Source organism: Equus przewalskii, chromosome 14 (genome assembly GCF_037783145.1).
Source record: "Equus przewalskii isolate Varuska chromosome 14, EquPr2, whole genome shotgun sequence".
Classification (NCBI taxonomy): Eukaryota; Metazoa; Chordata; class Mammalia; order Perissodactyla; family Equidae; genus Equus; species Equus przewalskii.
The window spans coordinates 28,949,996-28,970,505 of NC_091844.1; the positions used below are offsets into that span (position 1 = coordinate 28,949,996).

General features: G+C 36.1%; 1 protein-coding gene across 8 annotated transcripts in view; it reads right to left on the minus strand.

Moving 5' to 3' along the window:
* Positions 1-20,510, minus strand: part of ALMS1 (ALMS1 centrosome and basal body associated protein) — a 249,363-nt gene that overhangs the window by 57,924 nt on the left and 170,929 nt on the right. For 6 of the 8 annotated variants that reach the window (XR_011525969.1, XM_070572390.1, XM_070572394.1 and 3 more), the window contains 2 exons: positions 10,989-11,156; positions 5,149-5,310 (listed from right to left, as the gene is read on the minus strand). Coding sequence is in view for 6 of the 8 variants with exons in the window: in XM_070572390.1 (XP_070428491.1) it covers positions 5,149-5,310; positions 10,989-11,156 (330 nt within the window). In the remaining 2 variants the exon portion in view is untranslated. The remainder of the gene's footprint in view (positions 1-5,148; positions 5,311-10,988; positions 11,157-20,510) is intronic. The other 2 variants (XR_011525970.1, XM_070572391.1) reach the window with 1 other exon arrangement.

Genomic DNA, 20,510 nt, shown 5'->3' on the forward strand with positions numbered 1-20,510 from the left:
CCCTTTGCTCCACATCCTCTCCAACATTTGTTATTTTTTATCTTGGTGATTATAGCCATTCTAATGGGTGTAAGGTGATATCTCAGTGCAGCTCTGATTGGCATTTCCCTGATGACTAGTGATGTTGAACTTCTTTTCTTGTGTTTATTGGCCATCTGTCTATCTTCTTTGGGAAAATGTCTGTTCATATCCTCTGCCCATTTTTTGATCAGGTTATTTATCTCTTTGTTGTTGAGTTGTGTGAGTTCTTTAGATATTTCGGAGATTAACCCCTGGTTGGATATATGATTTGCAAATATTTTCTCCCAGTTGGTAGGTTGTCTTTTTGTTTTCTTCCTGGTTTCCTTTGCCTTGCGGAAGCTCTTTAGTCTGATGAAATCCCATTTGTTTATTTTTTCTTTTGTTTCCTTTGCCCAAGTAGACACAGTATTCAAAAAGAAGCTTCTAAGGCTGATGTCAAAGAGTGTACTGTCTATATTTTCTTCTAGGACTTTTACGGTTTTCTGGCCAAAACTTCCAGTACCATGTTGAATAAAAGTGGAGAGAATGGGCACTCTCGTCTTATTCTTGTTCTCAGAGGGATGGCTTTCAGATATTCCCTGTTGAGTATGATGTTAGCTGTGGGTTTGTCACATATGACCTTTATTATGTTGAGGTACTTTCCTTCTATATCAATTTTATTGAGAGATTTTATCCTAAATGGATGTTGGATCTTATCAAATGCTTTCTTTGCGTCTACTGAGATAATCATGTGGTTTTTCTTCCTCATTGTGTTAATGTGGTGTATCACATTGATTGACTTGCAGATGTTGAACCATCCCTGCATCTGTGGTATATATCCCACTTGATCATGGTTTATGATCCTTTTAATGTATTACTGTATCTGGTTTGCCAATATTTTGTTCAGGATTTTTCTATCTATATCATCAGCAATACTGGCCTGTAATTTTCCTTCTTTATGTTGTCCTTGTCTGGCTTTCAGATCAGGGCGATGTTGACCCAATAAAATGTGTTAGGAAGTGTTCCATCTTCTTCAACGTTTTGGAATAGCTTGAGAAGGATAGGTACTAAATCTTCTTTGAATGTTTGGCAGAATTCTCCAGAGAAGCCATCTGGTCCTGGACTTTTGTTCTTTGGGAGGTTTTTGATTACTGTTTCAATCTCTTTATTTGTGACTGGTATATTCAGATTCTCTATTTCTTATTGATTCAGTTTTGGGAGGTTGTATGAGTCTAAGAATGTATTCATTTCTTCTAGATTGTTCAATTTGTTGGCATAGACTTTTTCATAGTATTCTCTTATAATCTTTTGTACTTCTCTGGTATCTGTTGTAATTTCTCCTTTTTCATCTCTAATTTTATTGGTTTGAGCCTTCTCTCTTTTTTTCTTAGTGAGTCTGGCTAAGAGTTCATCAATTTTGTTTATCCTCTCAAAGAACCAGCTATTAGTTTCCTTGATCCTTTTAATTGTTTTTTTTTTGTTTCTATCTCATTTATTTCTGCTGTAATTTTTATTATTTCCCTCCTTTTGCTGACTTCGGGCTTTGTTTGTTTCTCTTTTTCCAATTCTGTTAGGTGTAGTTTAAGATTGCTTATTTGAGATTTTTCTTGTTTGTTAAGGTGGGCCTGTATTGCTATGAATTTCCCTCTTGGGTTGCTTTTGCTGCATCCCATATGAGTTGGTATGGTGTATTTTCATTTTCATTTGTCTCCAGGTATTTTTTTACTTCTCCTTTAATTTCTTCAGTGATCCATCGGTTGTTCAGTAGCATGCCATTGAGTCTCCACATATTTATTACTTTCCCAGCTTTTTTCATGCATATGATTTCTAGTTTCACAGCATTATGGTCAGGAAATATGCTTGAGATAATTTCAATCTTCTTAAATTTACCGAGGCTTGCCTTGTTTCCAAATACATGGTCTATGTTTGAGAATGTTCCATGTGCGCTTGGGAAGAATGTGTATTCTGCTGGTTTTGGATGCAGCGTTCTACATATACCTACTGAGTCCATCTCGTCCAGTTTTTTGTTTAATTTCACTATTTCCTTGTTGACTTTCTGTCTATCTATCTGGATATCTATCCATTGATGTAAGCAGGGTATTAAGGTCCACTACTATTATTGTGCTGTTGTTAATATCTCCTTTTAGGTTTGTTAATAGTTGCTTTATGTACTTTGGTGCTCCTGTGTTGCATGCATATATATTTATAAGTGTTACGTCTTCTTGGTTGAGTGTCCCTTTTATCATTATATACTGCCCCTCTTTGTCTCTCACTGCCTTTCTTATCCTGAAGTCTACTTTGTCTGATATAAGTATGGCAACACCTGCTTTCTTTTGTTTGCCACTGGCTTGGAGTATCATTTTCCATACCTTTACCCTGAGCCTGTGTTTGTCTTTAGAGCTGAGATGTGTTTCCTGGAGGCAGCATATTTTAAGGTCTTGTTTTTTAACCCATCCAGCCACTCTGAGTCTTTTGATTGGAGAATTCAATCCATTTATAATAGGAGTGATTATTGATATATGAGGGCTTAATGCTGTCATTTTATCACTTGTTTTCCAGTTGTTCTGAATTTTCCTTGTTTCTCGTCCTGTGTATTTCAGACTGCCAATTCAGTTTGGTAGTTCTCTATGATGGTTTTCTCTTTATTTATCATTTGTGTCTCTGTTCTGATATTTGTTTAGAGGTTACTGTCAGGTTTGTATAAAAAATCTTGTAGATGAGACAGTTCATTTTCTGATAGTCTCTTATTTCCTTAGTCTAAGCTGGTTCCATCCCTCTCCTCTTCCCCTTCTAAGTTACTATTGTCACAACTTCTTCCATTTTGTGTTTTGAGTCTGTGGTTGAAATGATGAAATTATAGTTATTTTTGATGTTTTCCTTCCCTTTATCTTTAATGTTATAATAGTTTGCTAACCTGTTCTGAGAGCTGCAATTTTCTGATTTTGTCTATTTCTATCCTTTCTCAAAGCTTTGTAAACTTTTTATTTTCAGGTATGAGGGCCTTCTTGTTCATTTCTTGTAGGGGTTGGTATCTTGTAGGTGATGAACTCCCTCAGCTTTTGTTTATCTGGGAAAGTTTTTATTTCTTCATGATACTTAAGGATATTTTTGCTGGATGGAGTATTCTTGGCTGAAAGTTTTTCTCTTTCCAAATTTTAAATATACCATTCCACTCTCTCCTAACCTGTAAGGTTTCTGCTGAGAAATCTGCTGAAAGCCTGATAGGGGTTCCTTTTTAGGTTATTTTCTTCTGCCTTGCTGCCTTTAATATTACTTGTCATAGACTTTTGCCAGTTTTACTACTAGATGCCTTAGAGAAGACCTTTTTACATTGATGTAATTAGAAGTTCTATTAGCTTTCTTTTACTTGTAATTCCAGCTCCTTCCCTAGGTTTGGGAAGTTCTCAGCTATTATTTCTTTGGACAAGCTCTCTGCTCCTTTTTCCCTCTCTTCTCCCTCTTGAATACCTCTAATCCTTATGTTGCATTTCCTAATTGAGTAGGAGGTTTCTCAGAGAAATTCTTAATTTCTTTTTAGTCTTGGTTCTCTCTCCTCCTCCATCTGAAACATTTCTATATTTCTCTTCTCCAAATTTCTAATTCTGTCCTCCATAATATCAGCTCTGTTATTCAAGCACTCCAGATTTTTCTTTGTCTCCTTCATTGTTTTTCATCTCCAACATTTCTGATTGGTTTTTCTTCATAGTTTCAATCTCTTTTGTGAAGAATTCTCTCTGTTCGTTAATTTTATTCCGGATTTAATTGAATTGTCTTTCTGAATTTTCTTGTAACTCACCGAGTTTTTCTCAGAGCTATTTTGACTTCTCTGTCACTTAGATTGTAAACTTCTGTGCCTTCAGGACTGACTTCTGGGTGCTTATCATCTTCCTCTTGGTCTGCAGTATTAATATACCGCCTCATGTTATTTGATGGTGTGGATTTGTGCCTTCACATAGTGGTAGTATCTGTTCACAGATTCCACTGGGTGGGAGCAGGTGTGTGCACATCGCAAGAGCTTTGTATCCTGAGCCTGCTGTGATCTCTGCCCTCTGTGCCTGTCCTTTGGAATCAGTGCTGACAGGGCCCATCTGCCATTGCCTGCTTTAAGCTGCTGCTTTAGTAATGTATGCACGGGTGCTCTGGCAGGGGTCCCTTGCTCTGGTTGACAATCCGAGCTGGTGCGTCGGGTGTGGATGGGGCGTTTTCTTTTGTGTGTGTGATCCTGGGGTTGTTCTTGCTCTGCTCTCGCTGTCTGCTCTCCTCTGGTGCTGGGTTGTTGAAGACACACCTGCAATAGCTTAGCATCCTCTGTGTGGAGGTTTCCCATTGCTGGGAGGCCATTCAGAGAGCAAAGGTGTTCCCACAGAGAGCCGCCCCCCTCCATCCCCTCTCAGAGCTGCATGCAGTGCCATGCCCTAAGTCAGTACCAGGTACGGATAGGAGATCGTCTGACCTCCTTCAACTTCCTTGAGGGGAGTCCAGAACCTCCACCTTCAGACGTATGGCTGCATGGGTCTCTCAGATGTCTATTGTGTTGTGTGAATGTCCTCTGTTGGTTTATGCATGTTCTTTCTATTGTATCTTAGAGGGGAGAGTCTAAGGGAAGAGCTCATTCCGCCATGATGCAGATGTCACTCTCCTTTCCTGTCCTCTTTAAGCCAACGGTATTTTGTTTTTCTCTCTCAGAGCCAAAACTAACCCTGACTTAAACACACTATTACAGGCATTTTTAATCAGCACACTCCCATTGAAGTAAATTAGCTGTACAGGTAGTTAGGAAGTAAACAAGCTGAATTCCTAAAGAACAAAGTCTTATTTACAACAATGGTATTAGAGAGTCAGCAACTCATGGCACTGAATTTTTTTTTTATCAGCAGAGTTTTAAAAAGTGCATTATGTAAATTTCTGGCAATGAGATTAATTTCTGCACAATATTCACAAAGTTCACCAGAAATGTCCCAAAGAGCTTTAAAAATGTTAATTTTACCTGCCAACGTATATCAAAAATTACAGCTAACATCCTGTTTCACATATGAGTGAGAAAGAGGAGGATCGAATAGAGCAAAAAGAGAATAGAGAATACTTTTCTGTTGTATTCATATTAGAAGGCCAGAAGACAATAATATACAGATAATCCAGTTCAGCTACCTGCAGTGTCTTTCTGCAAGGGTTCTTTTTCTTCAGGTTGGGCAGCCTCAGTCACTGCTGTTTTACTGTACATCTCCTTCATCTGGTTTTTGTCTGAGAGGTTCTCATCCCCACTGATGGAAACTTGAACTTTGGCATCTGAAATAATGGTATCGCTTGATCCTACAGAGAAGGAAAAGAAAATAAACACAACAGGCAAGTAACACCTGAGTGCCCCCCATCCCCCAAAAAAACAAAATCCAAAACCTCTTTACACATTAGGAAAAAAGCACCTCTTAGGCACCACCACGTAAAAGCTGTGACAGTTATGGTGGGTTTATAACATGAATTGGAAAGCTTTCCATATTTTTGTGTGGACAGCAATGGTTTAAATAAAATACCACTTTAGACAAAATCTGTTCTTTGCTTGCTTGATGTAACAGTAAAAACAGAAGATGTCTAACCACGTATCTTTTTTAAAGTAGAAAAGTAGATTTGAACAACTCTTTCAAGTTCTTTGGTCTATTCAAAGTTTTTAATCACTTATGAAGCCAATTTTGATATTTCATATAATTCTAGAAAAGCACCTATATTATGTAGATTTTATATATAATACTCATATAATTTTTTAAAATCTCCTGAAGTTAAATCCATTCTTTTAAACTTGTCTAATACTTTCTATTTTCTTTCTATTTTTCTTGGTCATACCTGTTAGAGATTTATCTATCTTATTGGTCTTTTTAAATCATCTCTTTTCTTTTTTATCATAGAAGAAAACTCATCCAAAATATACAAAGAATTAATACATTTCAACAACAAAAAAACCAACAACCCAATTAAAACATGGGCAAAAGATCTGAACAGACATTTCTCCAAAGAAGATATACAGATGGCCAAGAGGCACATGAAAAGATGTTCAACACCATTAACTATGAGGGAAATACAAATCAAAACTACAATGAGATATCACCTCACTTCCCTCAGAATGGCTATAATTAACAAGACAGGAAACAGTAAGTGTTGGAGAGGATGTGGAAAAACAGGAACCCTTGTACACTGCTGGTGAGAGTGCAAACTGATGCAGCCACTACGGAAAACAGTATGGAGTTTCCTCAGAAAATTAAGAATAGATCTACCATATGACCCAGCTATTCCACTGCTGGTTATTTATCCAAAGAGCTTGAAAACATGAATGCATCAAGATACACGCACCTCTATGTTCATCGCAGCATTATTCACAACAGCCAAGACTTGAAAGCAACCTAGGTGTCCATCAAGGGACAAATGGATAAAGAAGATGTGGTACATATACACAATGGAATACTACTCAGCCATAAGAAAGGATGAAATCTGGCCATTGTGACAACATGGATGGACCTTGAGGGTATTACACTAAGCGAAATAAGTCAGAGGGAGAAAGTCAAATACTGTACGAACTCACTCATAAGTATAAGATAAAAACAACAGCAAACAAACACATAGCAACAGAGATTGGATTGGTGGTCACCAGAGGGGAAGTGGGGAGGGAGGAGGACAAAAGCGGTGATTAGGCACATGGGTGTGATGATAGATTGTAATTACTCTTTGGGTGGTGAACATGATGTAATCTACACAGAATTTGAAATATATTATGATGTACACCTGAAATTTATATAATGTTATAAACCAATGTTACTGCAATAAAATAAATAAATAGAAATAAAAATAAATAAATTTAAAATAAAAAGAAAACTCAAAGTGCAAAATGGTACATTAGTAAATACATTAAAAATCACCAACACAACAAGGATAATGGTCATCAAACAGTTGATGATTATATGTTTTAACAATGGGAAGATAAGGGATTCATTTCCTATCTCTAAGTATGAACATTTTTCAACAAAGAAATTGGAAAGGCAATAGAGATTACTAAAAACCTAACGTAATGAACGCCAGGGTGTCTATCACAGAGCTTAAGAAATAAAACATTACAGATATGATTCCCTGTGTAAAGCCTCAATGATGCCATTCTCTCTTTTCAGTAGCAACCTTTATACTGAACTTATAGTTTATCAATCTCAAAGATGTTTTTCAGTTTTGTACTATATTACATGTATTAATCAACAATGCACAGAATTGTTTTGCTTGTCTTTAAACTTTACATAAAAGGTATAATACTCTTGTACTTTTAAGCAACATGCCTTATTCATTCAATATTATGATTTGGGGATTTATTCACATTAATATATGTGGGTCTAATTAACCGGTTCTCAATGTTATGTAGTATTCTATTGAATTAATATATGAATTCACCCGTTGATCAACTTTAAGCTATTTTCAACTTTTTAATCGTAAAAAGCATTACAGTGAACATTACCATAAAATTTCTTTGTAGGGAGTTGCACTCTCAGTCTGTGTCTTGTCTTTTAAATATTTATATCTTTTGATGTACAAAAATTTTCATTTTAATAATATCACATTTATTTTCTTTTTCTTTCATGGTGTGTGCTTTGTGTGTCTTGTTTAAGAAATCCTTCATTATCTCACGGTCATAAGGATAGTCATCTAAATTCTAAAAGTCTGAAGTCTTCCACTTACATTAATATGGATTACATTTTTGTTTGGTGTGCAGTAGGAATCTATCTGATGTTATTTTTTCCTACATATATAATCAGTGGCCCAAACACTACTTAATAGTTCATCCCTTCTCCATGGATTGTTAATGCCATCTCTGTCATATATTAAGTTTCCACATAGATGTGTGTGTTTCTGGGTCACCATTCTGTTCCATTTTTCTTTTGTTTATTTTCTGGCAAGTGATGTCTTAAATAAGCTACGTATATAATAAGTCTTAATGTCTACTATGCCAAGTTCCCGTACCTTATTCTTTAAATATACTTCTTGATTTTCCATAAAAATTTTGGAATCAGCCTGTCAAGTTTCACGAAAAATTCTACTAGAATTTTGAGCAGCAATGCACTGAATTCAGAAACTAATCTGATGAGTATTGACATCTTTAATATACTGTTAGTATATCTCTCCAATATTTGGATATTCTTTAATATATTTCAATGAAGCTTTATAATTTTCTCTACAGTAGTCTTGCATGTCCTTTGTTAGATTCATTTCTAAGTATCTATTTTTTGTTTTTTTTTAAAAAAAGTATCTTTTAAAAAATCTTTTTTACTGTGTAGCAGAAAACACGTAAAAAACGATGCAGAAATATAGAGCTCAGTGAGTTGTCAAAAAATGAACATGTACCCAGGTCAAAAAATAAAATCTGGCTAGAAGCCTGTATGCTCCCCTAATTTCTTCCATATGTACAGTTTTAGCCCTATATTAATATTCAGTGTTTTATATGTTATGTAAATAGCAGTCATGAGGTTTAAATCAATATTCAGTGATTATATGTGATTCTGTTATGTTTCTATTATTTACAGTTAAGCCAACTAGTATATTTTGATCACATTTATTTTCTTTTGCAACTTTTTGTTTTTCCTGAAGAGTTACTAATTGCCTTATTTTGGCATTTGCTAAGTTTCTATGTACCAATCCCTACTTCATCCTTACAAATGTAAACAGAAGTGAAAAATCTCTTCTAAATATAGTCAACTACATAACATATTTTACTAATCTGACTCTTTTCTTGCAGCCCTCAGTCTGAACTTGTTCTAGGTCTTCTGTACCACTGTCACAGTGGGACTTCCTTTCCCCCCTCTCCTGTATTGGCCCCCATTTCCTCAATCCTATGTTTTTCTCTTTTAAAGAAAATTTAAATCTACTCTCGTTTTAGTGAAATGATTTTCCCTCAGAATTTCAAGACATTCCTCCTTTGGTTCTAGCGCCCATGTGTTGTTTTTGAAAAGCTTGATGTCAGTCTTGATTTCCATTTCTTTATATGGCACCTGTTTTCTTTTTGGAAGCTTTTAGAATCTCTTTTCTTCCCAGTGCTTTGAAATTTCAAGGTCATGTGCCTTGGTGTGGAGTTTTTATTGTACAGGACAGTTCCTTTTAATACGGAAATTCATATCCTGAAGTTCTGGGATTTATTCCTATACTAGTCCTTTGATTCCTTCTTTTCTACCTTCTCTATTGTCGCTATGGAACACTTGTTTTTTGATGTTGAACTCTGGGGCCAGTCTTGAATTTTCTTATTTTTTTCTTTCTTTTCCCTTCTTTTTATGTTCTATTTTCGAAGAGATTTTATGTTCCAATCCTTCCACTGAGATTTTTATTTCTGACAAATTTTATGGGCTCATTTAGGTATTATGCATGGGTTATTATTCACTTTCCCTAGGTAGGCATCCTCCCCTCTATCCTTCTTAATTCTTTAAGGTGACAGGTTTTGAGGCTGGGCTTCTCCTCAGGGTGAAATGACTACATACAATTAAGCCAGAAGGAGGGCTTTTCTGTAGGATGTGAAATTTGGAAGTAGACCAACAATAACAGTAGACTCCCTTAAGAGATGGAAAATTATGGGGGCCCCGCAGGTAAGAGAGCCTGACTTTATTTCAAACCCATTATAATTAGCAAATGCAGCCCATGGGTGAGTTATAGATGGTGAGTTCTTCGTGCAGACTTCTGATGGAATTCCCTCAGTCTATCACTTTGTTCCCTGCCATTTTTCCATATCCACCCTCTCTTCAAATGTCTGACAGTGGGATCACAGGGATACCTATGTCTACCAAATTGCCACCAGCATATAGTTAGTGGCACGCAGGTAAGGGATTCCCTAGGGCATGAGAGTTTTCATTTTTGAACTACATTTTGCAAAAATATTTTCCTTTTTATTTATTTGGCAGCCTCAATATTAGCTGGCAGATGTGCTTCTTTTCTCTCATTTCAAAAGACATTCATAAGCAGACTTCCAAACGCTTTTCAGTGCACCAAAGTTATCTGGAAGAATAAATATGTGTGGCCTTTCATACATTTTCCTCATAAAGGCATTAATGCTATCACATGAAGTAATTAACCCTATGCCAAACTGGAACATAGAGCCACCCTATGTTTGAAAACTGCCGTGGGTTCAGTAGCACCTATTTGGCTAATTGCTATGCACAGGAATAAAAAACTGTAAATGCAACAACATAGGCAATTATACATGTAGAATTTTCAGTGGCTACTGGTGTTTTCATTTAATAAATACTATCATGTATCATCTAAAGAAGTACAATGTCAGGGATGCAGAGGAAAAAAATCAAGCAGATCCCTAAATATTAAAAACTTTTATAAAACAGTGGGGCCTATACCTGGCGATAAGATTGAAAACTTGAATACCTAGAGTGATCAGACAGATAAGGTGAATGGATGACGCAGATTGGGTCTGAGAGTTGTAGGGAGTGAAGCAAACAGGAGAAGGTATGTCCTCTTTGCAGGGGACAGTTATGCCTCAGGGGCCGCTAATTACTGCTATGGAGGAATGCAAGCTGAGTGCAACCAGATATTCTGATTTTTCAAGGAAAGTCTAAAATCTTATTTGGGCAGCAAAATAACCTTTAAAACACTGTATGAGCCATATACCTTCTTGAAGAATCCAAACTATGAGATATTAGTTTGTACCATCTGACAGATAAATTCATGAGGTAATTGAATCAAGATTTTCTATGGATTTTAGTCTCTAAAACATATGTGATTGGCTATTATTTCATTTCAAAAGTTGCAATATATTTTATTTCCCATAGTGAAAATAAAGTTTACAGTTTTCAAAATCTGTAATATTTTAAGAGATTTTATAAATATTTTACCTTCTTGTACACACCCAATAAAATAGCTAGGAGAAAAGCCTGAATAACAAAGCAGAAAAAAGATAAAGACTGGACAATATTCTCATTTTGGATGAACAGAAAAAAAAGCTACAAATTACACAAACCCAATCCAGTTACCTGCATTATCTTTCTGAAAGGGTTTCTTCCCCACTGACAAGGATGCCTTAGCCACCGCCCTCTTACTGTAGATCCCCTCTTTATGTTTAATGTTAACAGATGCCACGTCATCATCCCTCGTGCCTAGCACTTGAGCCGGGAAGTCTGGAGCAATGGCATCATTGGATCCTACAGAAAAATGGGAAAGCAGTACAATTAACACAAATATAGACACGAAGTTGAAGAAAGAAAAAAAATTTACCTCTTAAGCCACTTCTATAAAAAAAGGCACTACAATGCGAGTGTTGTAGGGTAATTAGACGTCAAACTGAAGCTGTCAGACATGTAAGATAAGATGGAGAAGCAAACGATATAAGAGAAGACAAAGTAGAATATCAGTTCAGAAGGAAGACAATTTCAAGATTTTCAGAGGAAGGAAAAAATAGAGTGTACCTTGGACAATACTTAGGTAGGCTTTGCGAAATATAAGAAGGGCATTTTAGGCAGAGGTTACAGCATTAGCAAAGACAAGGAGGCAGGAAAGCAAAGAGTATATAAGAACAGCAGACACTTCTGTGGTCAGGCTGGATTACAGAACACATTAAAAAAGTAGTAGGAGATATTAAAAAATAATTCTTTGGGACAAAATTCAGCAGGGCATGGAATCACAAGCTAAGGACTATAAATTTTACTGTACATGTAATGCAACATCATTAAAGATTTTTTAATAAAGGGAAAACATAATCAGCTGTTTTAGGAAAACCAATCTGATGATAATACAAGGGACAAAACATTGAAAGGAAAGTCTTACATAATAAAGAAATACAAGATTTGGAAGTAATTTTATTTTCTTTTAAAATATATTTAAATACTCCTATATCCACTGATAACAGAAGTTTATTTAAGCTACATATAAGAAGCAAAAGAACATCTCTGGACATATAAGAGTTTGTAGTAACTACAGAATTATCTTCTACAAAAATGTTTTTTCTTTCTAATCTGGGATTCTGTACTTCATGAATTTTCTGAGCATCTAAAATGCATATGGCAATCAGAGCTGGGAAAGTATCAGTCTCATCAGTGCTGTGCAAATATAAATAATAAGCCATGAAGGACTTTTCAGAACAGACTGCCAGGATCCTACTAAGCCTTCTGGGTCCTATTACAGATTATATTGGGCTCTTCTCAGATTCTGTGGTACTCCTTTCTTTTTTTTGCTCCCTACCTCTCTGGCAAATCCTTAGCATCCTTTCTTTTATCAAATCTCTCAATGCTGGAGTTCCTCAAGGGGTCAGAACTAGGCTCTCTTCTCTTCCTGGGTGAATTCATTGATTATCAATTTATGGAACACTATCTATACGCCGAGGACTAACAAATACATATCGCTAGCTGGGACCTTTCTTCTCAGCTTCAGATTCTAGCATTCAGGTCACAGGTAGTCCTTACAGCATTTTTTGAAGAAATGAGAAAAAGATGTCCCTTCTTCAATTAAAAGAAATTTAAGTTGGGCCAGCCAGAGTGGCCCAGTGGTTGAGTTTGCCATGCTCTGCTTTGGCTGCCCAGATTCTGTTCCTGGGTGCAGACCTACACCACTCGTCTATCAGTGGCCACGCTGTGGTGGCAGCCCACAAAGAAAATGGAGAAAGACTGGCAACAGATGTTAGCTCAGGGTGAATCTTCCTCAGCAAAGAAAACAAAAGAAATTGAAGTTATTATATGTTATGGTACAACACAAACAACTGTACATGGGAGTTATTCTCCTCACAAATACTTCCAGATACCAGGAAGACACACACCACCAGCAGCATGCACATGCACACTCTTTGCCACCATCCTTCGTTCTCCAAGAGAGGTAACCACGTCAGGTTCAGAGTGAGGTGGGAAACCATAATTAAGTCCCTCAGAGAGGTGGGTGGATGAGCAAGAGAACTGACCTCAGTGAAGCTGAGAGGCAGTTGAAAAAGAGTGAAGCCACACGCATGTGTGTATGCCAGTGAGTGTATGTGTACTTATTTTCCTGTATCTGTGCATAGCTGTAGGGTTTGTAAGTGTGGATTTATGTTTGGAGCAGCAAGAGAGTTAACATTATTGCTTCAGAACTCTATTTGGAGATCTGGAACCTTCATGCCCACCTGTGTGCTTTCATAAAAAACAGCATATGTTTATGAGGCAAATAGTGCGACCTCTATGTGGTGCCCTTGCGTATAACCTTGATATTTATAAACTGACTCTGTCTACATTCAGTTACAGATTTAACATCTCTACATGGATGTGGAACAGGAATCTCATTTTTAACATGTCCAAAGCAGATATTTCAATCATCTTCCCCAAATCTGCTTCATCCTCAGACTTCTCCATCTCAGTAAATGGCACCTCTGTTCACCCAGTTGCTTACTCTAGAAAACCAGAAATCATTTTTTTCGCCCCCTTCTCTCTCACTCTCCATATTCTATCACCAAGTCCAGGAGCAACTATTTCTTAAAAATAAGTTGACTGTGTCCATTTCTCTCCATCTCTATTACCATCACTCTAATCCTAGGTGCTGTCATCTCTGGTACCGACTACTGTCAATAGCCTTCTAACTAACTGGTGTGCCCCCATCTACTTCTTGACCCTCTCCATCTTGGCTCCCTATCTTCCCATCTACAAGACATTCTTGATATAGCAGCCAGAATAAATTTACAAATGTAAATCAAACCAGTTGTCTTCTAGAATAAAACTTAAATGCTTTAATATGGTTTACAAGACCGTGCATGATCTTGGACTTACCTATCTTTGACCATATCTAGCCACCACTCTGCTCTACCCACATTGCCTTCTTCTCATTTGTCAAATGCATCAAACTCTTTCTTGCTTCAGGAGCTTTGCTCATACTGCTCCCTCTGGCCAGAACACTTTCATTCTCCACTGTTTGCCTGCCTATCCTCTAGATCTCACCTCAAAAGTTTCTTCCTTGGAAAGGCCTTCAAGAGCTCCTAAAACTAAATAGGTTCCTCTTACTATTCTCTTAAAATTTTTCTTTATTTTCTTGGCAAACCATTTGGAATTATGTACTTATTTGTGGTCTATTTGTTTAATATCTGTCTCCCCACTTGAACAGACACTTCATGATTGTAGGGGCCATGTTTATTGTGCATACCCCGCAAATGTAGCACTTAGCAAAGTATCTTCCAGGAACACAGTAAGAGCTTTAATACTTTTTGGTCGAAGAAACAAAAGTAGAGACATATTTTAAATGTAATAGAGACTTCAAAATCAGCATATAAGGTGAGAAATCGTGCAGGGTCAAAATCACCCTTGAAGGTTCTTCTTAGGAAGGCACCATGTTGAAACTGACATCCTGTCTGCTCAACAAATCCACCAGAGTTCACTTTTTCCTCCTGGCTTGCAACAAATCACCATGCCAGCATCTGAGCACCTGAAGAAGTATCTGGCTTGTGTTTAGAAGCCATGTTGAACCAAAAAGACACTTTAAACTCTAGAATCACACTCAGGGAAGCGAAATAAGATACTTAAACTACAAAAGGCAAACAAGGACAATGAACTTTGAGAATGGAGATTTTCCACTTCCTGTTTCAAATTCCCTCATGGTAATATGCTGATAGAGTGTAGAGTGCACAAAAACATGTGCATTTTTAAAACTGTTTCTCTCCTCCTCTTTTGTCAAATATACGTAATTGAACTTGCTTAAGTTAAATGCATGTATGAGACCATGCCAACGTATGCTAAAATTATGTATCACAGCTAAAGACATTTCACTGTAACTCATTCATCTGAATTGTTTATGCTATCAAAGTTTCTTGTTTCCAGTTCTTGTTCTATATTATTTTGCTAATTTTGTATACTCAACAGTAATTTGGAAAATAGATATCTTAGTTTTAAAATTCTATTACAGTTCTTTTGGTAACTTTTTTTTTAGTATTTTTCATTATGGTAAAATATAAATAAAATTTACCATTTTAACCATTTTTAAATGTAGTTTAGTAACATTATGTATATTCGCATTGTTGTGCAACCATCACACCATCCATCTCCAGAATTTATTCATTTTCTCAAAGTGAAATTCTGTACCTATTAAACAATAAGTGCCTTTTCCTCCTACCCCCAACTCTTGGTAACCACCATTCTACTTCGTCTGTGGAGATGACTTATCTAAGTACCTCAGATAAGTGGACTCTTACAACATTTGTCCTTTTATAACTGCCTTATTTCACTTAGCATAATGTATTCAGAGTTCATCCACAGTGTAGAACGTGTCAGAATTTCACTCCTTTTTAAGGCTGAATAATATTCCATTGTAAGTATATATCACATTTTATTTATCTATTCATCAGCTGACAGACATTTGGGTTGTTTTCCCCTATTGGCTATTGTAAAGAATGTTGCTTTTATAAACATGGGTGCACAAACATCTGTTCCAATCACTGCTTTCAATTCTTTTGAACATATTACTCAGAAGTGGAATTGCTGGATCATACAATAATTCTATATTTAATTTTTTGAGGAATCTCTATATTGTTTTCCATAGTGACTGCACCATTTTACGTTCCCACCAGCAATACACAAAGGTTCCAATTTCTCCATATCCCTGCCAACCCTTGTTATTTTCTGTTTGATAAGAGCCATCCTAATGGGTATGAGGTGGTACTCCTGGTGGTTTTGAATTGCATTTCCTTCATAACTAATGACGTAGAAGATTTTTTCATGTTCTGTATATCTTTCTTGGAGAAATGTCGATTCAGATCTTGTGTCCTTTTAAAAATTAGATTGCTTTGTTGTCGTTGTTGAGTTATAAGAGTTCTTCATATATTCTGGATATTAATCCCTTATCAGATACATGGTTTGCAAGTGTTTTCTCCAATTCTGTGATTTAGGTTTTGTAGGGCCGTAGCCTACGTGCCCTATAGCAACCACATGCCCTTCTGGCCCCCTTCTGGGCAGGATGCCAACCATCTGTGATTTGCAACAATCCAGGACCTGGACAACCCAATCTTAACTTATCTCACTGAAAGAACATCACGTCTTGAAAGAACATAGAGTGCTTCCACATGAGCTACTGTTCCTGGGAACACTGGTCGTACCAAGGACAGTCCCTTTTGGCAAGCATGTGGTCTTTATTCCCCACCTATATGAACAACCTCCTTTCTGCCAGCGGTAGCAGGTACACAACGGCATCCAGCCAGCTGCTCCTGGACACTCCGTGTACGTAAGTCCCAATAAACCCATATGTCTCATACACTGCCCCCAGGTCTTTTCTTCGGTTTCTCCACAACCTATCCCATACTGCTTGCGCAACTGGGCGTGTGACCACACACAGTTTTACTCTGTTGATAGTGTTTCTGATGCACAAAAGTTTTGAATTTTGCGGGGCCAGCCCCGTGGCACAGTGGTTAAGTTCGTGCGTCACATCGGGAGCCCAGGGTTTCGTCAGTTCAGATCCTGGGCACGGACCTAGCACTGCTCATCAAGCCATGCTGAGGTGGTGTCCCACATAAGCAGAACTAGAAAGACATACAACTAGAAGATACAACTATGTACTGGGGGCTTTGGAGAGATGAAGAAAAGAAAAAAAAGACTGGCAACAGATGTTAGCTCAGGGCCAATCTTTAATTTTAAAAAAGTTTTCAATTTTGATGAAGTTCAATTTATTTTTTCTTTTGTTGTCTGTGCTTTTGGTATCATATTAGAGTTTTACAAAAACTTCTTTAACCTATCTGATCACCAAGCCAGGAATAAAATGAAACCCCTTAGTCTCTTCTATGAAAGACAAAAATACATTAAATTGATTTTTCATGTTTTTCATTCCAAAATTAACTTCTGGCATTTTTTTTCACCTTTTAACTAAATTTTCTATATAGATGACTATTATGTGAAACTGGCTTCAAAGTTTACCACTGGTCACTTACAGCACTGCTTCATTTCTCTTTCTTGAACTCTTCATTTTGACCCATTTCTTTAGCTGGGTGAGTCTTCAAGTGAATTTTTCCAGAAGGTACAGAGGTAGAATATATTTTCTAACTCCTGTATATTTGTGAAAATGTCTTTTTACTACAATATTGCTTAATGAATACACACTTGGATCTATATAAATCCTTGAATTATATAATTTTCCCAAAAAATATAGATTTTTTTCCCATTTACTTCTTACATTTAGTATTTTATGTAAGTCTGGTACCATACTAAATTTTGTACCCTTAACTACATAAACTTTTAAAAAAAACTATTTTTTTTAAACTTGATAAGTGAATAATAAATTAAAAATCTCAACACGACTCTTTTTTTGGGGAGTAGAATGCAAATTTTGTCTGAACTTTTAATTGAGGTAACATTGGTTTACAACACTATAAAAATTTCAGGTGTACATCACTATGTATCAACTTTTGTACAGACTACATTGTGTTCACCACCAAAAGTCTAGTTACCATCCATCATCATACAATGTGCCTCTTTACCCCTTTTGCCCTCTCCTCACCTCCTTTCTCCTCTGGTAACCACCAATCTATTCTCTGTATTTGTGTGTGTGTTTGTAGTTTTATCTTCCAGATATAAGTAAAATCACTTGATATTTTACTTTCTCCATCTGACTTATTTCGCCTAGCCTAATATCCTCAAGGTCCATCCATGTTGTTGCAAATGGCAAAATTTCCTCCTTCTTTATGGCTGACTAGTACTCCACTGTATATACACACGTCACATTTTCTTTACCCATTCATCCATCAATGGGCACTTCAGTTATTTCTAAGTCTTGGCTATTGTAAATAAGGCTGCAATAGGGGTGAATATATCTGATATATGCACCTCTATATTCAACGCTGAACATAGGAGTGCATATACCTTTTCAAATTAGTGCTGTCATGTTCTTTGGATAAACAGTCAAAAGTGAAATAGCTGGATCATATGGTAGCTCTGTTTTTAATTTTTTGAGGAATCTCCATACTGTTTTCCATTGTGGCTGCACCAGTTTACATTCTCACCAGGTTTTTTTTAAAGCTGCACATTTATATAGAGTTTTTTCATTTTAACTCAAAATCTTTTTCTATATCTCTCTCAGTCTCTTTCTACTGATTTTTGCCTGGATCATATGATAATTTTCAATCTGCATGCTATGTTCCCTATTTCAGGAGAGGCAAGATCTCCTCACTTAAGTCTCTGAATATTACTTTTGTTCACCCTGTTCTGCTTTATTCCTGAGCTACAGATATACTTCTTGGTTTGGTTTACTTAGCTGTTTCTTATGTCTCTCATCTTTTTTCTCATCATTTTCCTTTTTCCTCTGTATTTTTGGAGACTTTCTCAAGCTTGTTCTCATCACCAATTCAATTTCCGTCATGTTAATTTTACCCTTTCTTGCCTACAAAATATATTTTAAACTTGCTACCAAATCTTTACATTTTCAGGCAGTCTTTCCTTCATTTGTTCATTCCTGCCTCCTTTTTCTTTTTATTGAGATATAGTTCACATAACATAAAACTCACCAATTTAAATAAGTGTATAATTCAGTAGTTTTTAGCATATTCATAATCAACACTGCTAATTCCAGAACATTTTTGTCACCCTGAAAAGAAACCCTGTACATGTTAGCAATTACTCCCTTTTTCCCCCTCACCCACAGCCCCTAGCAACCACTAATCTACTTTCTGTCTATATGGATTTACTTATTCTGAACATTTCATGTATACAGAGAGAGTACACGACCTTTTGCTACTGGCTTGAATTGTTTATTTCTCCCTTTGATACAGTTTTTTTTCTTTTTAATTCTGTTTTTCTTAATGTTTTTGGGACTCTGCTGTAAGGTACATATACATTTATAATTGTTGTATCTTCTTAATGGATTAACCCTTTTATCATTATAAAATGACCTTCTTTGTCTTTAGTAATAATTTTTGTTTTAAAGTCGATTTTATCTAACAGTAGACACTCTAGCCCTCTGGTTCCTGTTTACATGGCATATCCTTTTCTATCCTTTTACTTTCAACCAATTTTTCTTTGACTCTAAAGCAAGTCTTCTGTAGACAGCATATAGTTGGATCATGTCTTTTTATCTGCTCTGCCAATCTCTGCCTCTTTATTGCCACATAATCCATTTACATATAATGTAGTTACCAATAATGTAGCATTTAGGTCTGCTATTTTTCTGCTGTTTTCTATATGTCTTTTTTGTTCCTCAGTTTCTATACTAGTACCTCTTTTGTGTTAAATAGATATCTACTAGTGTAGCATTTTAATTCCTATGGTAACTCTTTTACTATATATTTTTTACTTATTTTCTTAGTGGTAGCCCTGGAATCATTACTCACATCTTAACATAAATTAACAGTCTATCTGGACTAATACCTATTCCAACAGAAAACAAAAACTTTTCTCCTGTATAGCTCTGTCTCCTCCCTTCTTTATGCTGTTATTTTCATAAGTTACATCTCTATACATTTTCTGTCCAATAAGACAGATTTATAATTATTGCTTCATGCATTTATCTTTTAAGTCATATAGGAGAGAAAATGGAATTACAAACAGACTACATTTAAACTGTCGTTTGTATTTACCTATGTAGCTACCTTTACCAGAGCTCTTTATTTTTTCATGTAGATTCGAGTTACTGTCCAGTGTCCATTCATTTCATCTTGAAGAATCCTTTTAGTATTTCCTGTAGATCATTTCGCTAGCAATGAACTCTGTTTTTGTCTACCTGAGAATGTCTTAATTTCTTGGCTGACAGTGTTTTTCTTCCAGCTCTGTGAACATGTCATTCCAAAGCCTTCTGGCCACCATGGTTTTCTAATGCAAAATCATCTATTAATCTTATTGAGGGTCCCTTGTACATGATGAGTAGCTGCTCTCTTGCTGCTTTCAATATTCTCTTTGTTTTTGGCTTTTGACAGTTTGATTATGATGTATTTGGACGCAGATCTCTTTCAGTTTATCCTGCTTGGACTTCCTTGAGCTTCTCGATGTGCAGATTAACACTCACCACATTTTGGAAGTTTTTGGCCATTATTCCTCCAAATATTCTTTCAGTCCCTTTATGTCTCTTCTTCTGGAACTCCCATGATGTGTATAACAGTATGCTTTACAAAGTCCCATACAACTCTGAGATTCTGTTTATTTTTCTTCATTCTTTTTTCTTACTGTTTCTCACACTGGATAACCTCAAGTGACCTAACTACAAGTTTAATGATTCTTTCTTCTGCCTGCTAAAATCTAATATTGAGCTACTCTGGTGAATTTTTAATTTTAGTTACTGTACTTTTCAACTCTAGAATTTCTATTTGGTTCCTTTTTATAATTTCTATCTCTTTATTGATACTCTATTTTGTAAGACACTGTTCTCATACTTTCCTTTAGTTCTTTGGACAGAGTTTCATTCAGTTTTTGAACACAGTTTAAATAGCTAATTTAAAGTCTTTGTTTAGTAAGTCTAACGTCTGAGATTCCTCAGGAACAGTTTCTAAACTGCTATTTTGTTTCTGTATGGACCATATTTTTTTTGTTTTTAATTTTCATATCTTGTCATTTTTTGTTGAAAACAAGATATCTTAAATAATA